General features: G+C 42.1%; 1 protein-coding gene across 1 annotated transcript; it reads left to right on the plus strand.

Moving 5' to 3' along the window:
• Nucleotides 1–475: 475 nt before the first annotated feature.
• LOC119805439 (S-phase kinase-associated protein 2-like) lies at nt 476–1,736 on the plus strand. The gene is given in 2 exon segments (XM_038317398.1): nt 476–1,246; nt 1,248–1,736. Coding segments are annotated over 2 exon segments (1,158 nt in total). The 5' UTR covers nt 476–577.
• The last annotated feature ends 2,892 nt before the right edge of the window (nt 1,737–4,628 follow it).

Raw genomic sequence — 4,628 nt, forward strand, 5'->3', positions numbered from 1 at the left:
GAGGGGGCTGAAGCGATGGCTGAGAGGGTAAGTGTGCTTGCTGTTCTAACTGCGCCAGGGAACCCAACGCCCTCTTCTGGGCTCTACAGGCACCTGCGCCCATACACACAAACCAACATAGACACATAGAATTTTTTTTTCATGGTTTATTTTTTTTTATATTTAAAAATTTCCATCTCCTTCCCTCCTCCTCCCCCCTAGACACATAGAATTTTAAATCATTAAAATGAGGAAGGATGAACTGCGAGTCAGACCCAGAACTACAATTCCCGGAAGGCGATGGGGCATTGTGAGGTGGCTGCTAGAGCACGAGAACTCTGTGTGCGCATGCGCGCAGTGGTGATGAGGCATCGCGAGACCATTGCCGTTTGCGGGTAGTGCCGTGCGCCTCGGAGTAGGAGTCTGTGAGACCGGCCGGTCATCGACTAACGCAACGCGCGCTTTCAAAGACCCTGAATCCGTGCACACAGTGTACAGGAAATAACTTCAGGAGATTCCGGACCAGAGTAGCGAAATCACCACTACCAACTTCACGTGGAGACTGGATTCCGGTAAGACTTCTGAACGGCTCTCAGACATGATGAGTGACTCTGCCTTGAAGAAGGCCCGTAAGAACCTTATGCACGAACTGCTTTCAGACCCGGGCCACCCTAACAGCCCTTCAAGGCAATGTCTAGAGAGCAAAGATAGTGACAGGGCCTTTGTGATCATCCGTAGGCCTAAGCCGAATCAAGAGAACTTAGCAGGTATTCCCTGGGATACCCTTCCAGATGAGCTGCTCCTTCGAATCTTTTCCCACCTGTGCCTCCCTGGGCTAGTCCGTGTCTCCAGAGTCTGTAAAAGGTGGTACCACCTCTCGCAAGACGGGTCTCTCTGGCAAACCCTTGACCTTGGAGGTGTAAACCTGCACCCGGACGTGACTGTCCGTTTGCTTTCTCGGGGGGTGATTGCCTTCCGTTGCCCACGATCGGTTATGGAACAACCACTGGGTGAAAGGCTCAGGTCTTTTCCTGTAAAGCACATGGACCTGTCGAATTCAGTTATAAATGTGTCAAGCCTCCATGGAATTCTGTCCGAGTGCTCCAAGTTACAGAATCTAAGCCTGGAAGGCCTGCAGCTTTCGGATCCCATTGTCAACACTCTTGCCCAGAATGAAAACTTAGTGCGACTAAACCTTTGTGGGTGCTCTGGATTTTCTGAGTCTGCCGTGGCGCATCTTCTAAGCAGCTGCTGCATACTGGATGAAACTGAATCTCTCCTGGTGCTTTGAGTTTACTAAAGAGCATGTGAAAGCAGCTGTGGCACATTTACCAGCGACCATCACCCAGCTCAACATCAGTGGCTACCGAAAGAACCTCCGGAAAGCAGATCTTCGTACCTTAATTAGACGGTGCCCCAACCTTATCCGCCTTGACTTAAGTGACAGTATCATGATAAAGCAAGACTGCTTTCCAGAATTTTTTGAGCTCAACCACCTTCAACATCTCTCGCTCAGCCGGTGCTATGATATAACTCCTGAGAGTCTACTTAGACTTGGAGAAATCGCCACACTAAAAACACTACAAGTTTATGGAATCGTGTCAAAAGTTACTCTGCGGGTATTGAGAGAATCCCTGCCCCATCTGCAGATTAACTGTGACTATTTTACCACCATTGCAAGGCCAACTATCGACAACAAGAAGAGCACAGAGATTTGGGGTATCAAATGCCGACTGACTCTGCAAAAGTGCCTATGAAGTGCTTGCGATAGGCCAGTGTCATCCCTTCCTTTGGAATGAGGAACACAGACAGCAAATCCAGTTTCTGAAGACCTTGGTTACCTTTCCTATTGGTCTTACCTTAACCCTCATTGTATATGTATGTTTAGAGAACCATTTGTAAGGGAGAACTATGAAGTATTGCTTTTTCAAGAATATAGAGATGTTTCTGTCAGTGCTATGCCCTCAGATTCCAAGTGTTAGGTCTTTAAGTGAGTCTGTAATTTGAAAATAGCTTTTTAGAGCAAAATTTGAGGCAGCTCTTCCAAGTGCCTTTCAGATTAAGTCTATTTAGAATTGAGTTTTAAAAATTACTCCTGGTTCACAGTTTTCATGCTGTTTTTCATAGCTTGTTATCTCTTTTATTATTCAGTATTTTATAAAACTTGATTTTGAAGAACAATAAGCTATATGTTTGGTGAGCTGGATGGAAAGAATCATAGGCTGCTAGCTTTTGAAGTAGCCATCAATGTACTATGTATGTTCCCAGGTTATGCTTTGTCCCCAGAAACCTAAGTTTGATGAGGAAATATTTTATTTGTACTTTAATAAATAGTGATGTGGGACTCCCCTCTGTATGCTGTGAATGTTTTATTACCATTGGTTAATAAAGAGCTGCTTTGGCCTATAGCAGGGCAGAATAGAGCTAGGCTGGAAAACTAAACTTAATGCTGGGAGAAAGAAGGTGGAGTCAGGCAAATGTCATGTACTTGCTAAAGGAGAAAGATACCAGAACCTTACCACTAGGCCACAGCCTTGTGGTGATACACAGATTAATAGAAATGGGTTAATTTAAGATGTAAGAGCTAGCTAGAAATGTATTTACGCTATTGGCCAAACAGTGTGGTAATTAATTCAGATCTGGGCAGCCAGGAAAAAAAGTGCAGTCTCAGACTACAGATTAAAGCTTGCCTGAAGATAAGAGAATAAAACGGCTGCACTGGTCAGCCTGACAAATTTCTAGTCCTTGAAAGTTATTATTGCTGTTTAGAATATACTAAGGAAATGCAGGTTAGTAATTAGTCACCTATTATAATTGAACTTGTAGTCACATTAGGTATGTTTTCAAGGTCAAACAAAGATATATTTTAGACAGACAGGTTATTTTCAAACATTTCAGAGATCTACAGAATATGGCATTTAGATGTTTTAATAACATAGACTCTTTTTTTATGACAATGAGACATGTCTGCTCCTGGCAGCACCAATCTACTTCAGAGAAGTTAATGGGCATCGAGGAAACTTCGATATAGAGTTTACTGTCTTTGTGGAAAAAGTAAACCACTAGGCAAGAAAATGCCCTTGCCTCAAGGCAAGAAATGCTGTCCTAATTGGACAAGCAGGACACAAAAGAAAGTGACATTGTCAAGATAAGGAGGGAGAGTCCTTCACAATATTCTATTTCACAGAAAAATCTATTGGATATGCTAGGCTGAAGATAGACACCCCAACATTGCGGAGAAACTTGCTCGCATTTTCTGCTTATTCAGTTAATATTATTTCCTTTTTAGGTCTCTGAGGAAGTTGAAGACTAGATAGTTGAGGCTTTCCTCATTTTCCTGATACAGAAAGCAAATTATGATAGAAAGTAAAATAGGTATAAGACTTTATACATAGGATATAGAGTGCTTTCTCTGAATTTGTCAAATGCAAATGGACTAGATATTGTTGATATATTTATTGCCTTATATAATATATATATATATATATAGTCATTGTACTTATTGTATAGGGTTTTCTTTATATTAGTCATAGCCTTCTTTTTCATATTTTAGACATTATGGGTAAATGTAGTGATATTTTGTTTGTATTTTACTTAATAAAGCTTGCCTGAAGATCAGAGAATAAAACAGCCCCACTGGTCAGCCTTACAGACCAGATAGTAGTGACACACCTTTAATCCCAGGAGCCACACTAGTTTACCATAGAAACCAAGTGGTACAAGTGTTTAATAACAGCCCTAGAGAGGAATATAAAATGGAATGAGACACCTCTCAGACAGTCTCATTCTGAGGATTTCTGGAGGTAGTATGGCCATTTTGGGCTGAAGTAGAGGCAAGAGCCAGTGGCTGACTATTTTGCTTTTCTGACATTCAAGTTAAACTCCAATTTCTGTCTCTGGGTTTTTACTAATTGTGCTACAGACTTGAAACTCTTTTAAGTGGTCTTTTCCAACAATGGTTTGAAACTGCCCAGGTTGTTACTGGATCTAAAGTTCCTTAGGTAGAGCTGCTTATTTCTCTCTATGAGAAGCAGGTGTGTGTGAAACTTCTGCACGGCTGGCACGACTTGCACTTCACCTAAGTTTTTAGGAGTCACCGGGCATTAAATCTTTTGATAACAGATATATTTTATAACACTTGATACACAGAAGCAAAAAGATCATATTGTGTTTCTTAGAAAAGGAAAAGAAAAAATTAAGACAGTTACCTCTTTGGAATATGACAGAGCCAGAATACATTTCTGTTACTTTTTAATCAAAAAATCTTACTGTTACAACAATAATATGGAGTACCTTTATCTGCTCAGACCTTAAGTACAGCACGCCATGCCCATCTGTGCTCTAAGTGCCGCCATACAGTTTGCAAGCAGTGCGAGGGGCTGGAGATTGAAACACACAAAGATTCACAGAGACACGGGTCATCCTTGAAGCCAGAATGCCCCAAGAGTGCTCCCTTTATTGTGTCCAGGAGCAGCTTATATAGAGATTCTTAACTGATAGCCGCCACGCTCCAGCCAAACTCACCAGAAACCATTCCCCTGTCATCAGGAACTCCTGAGGTTCTCGTGCTCAGAGCAGCTGTAGGCGCTCAGATCAGGGGAAAACAATTGTTTACAAAAAATTCAGGATCTGGGGGTTCACAGCTCCCA

This window comes from Arvicola amphibius, chromosome X (genome assembly GCF_903992535.2).
Source record: "Arvicola amphibius chromosome X, mArvAmp1.2, whole genome shotgun sequence".
Taxonomy (NCBI): domain Eukaryota; kingdom Metazoa; phylum Chordata; class Mammalia; order Rodentia; family Cricetidae; genus Arvicola; species Arvicola amphibius.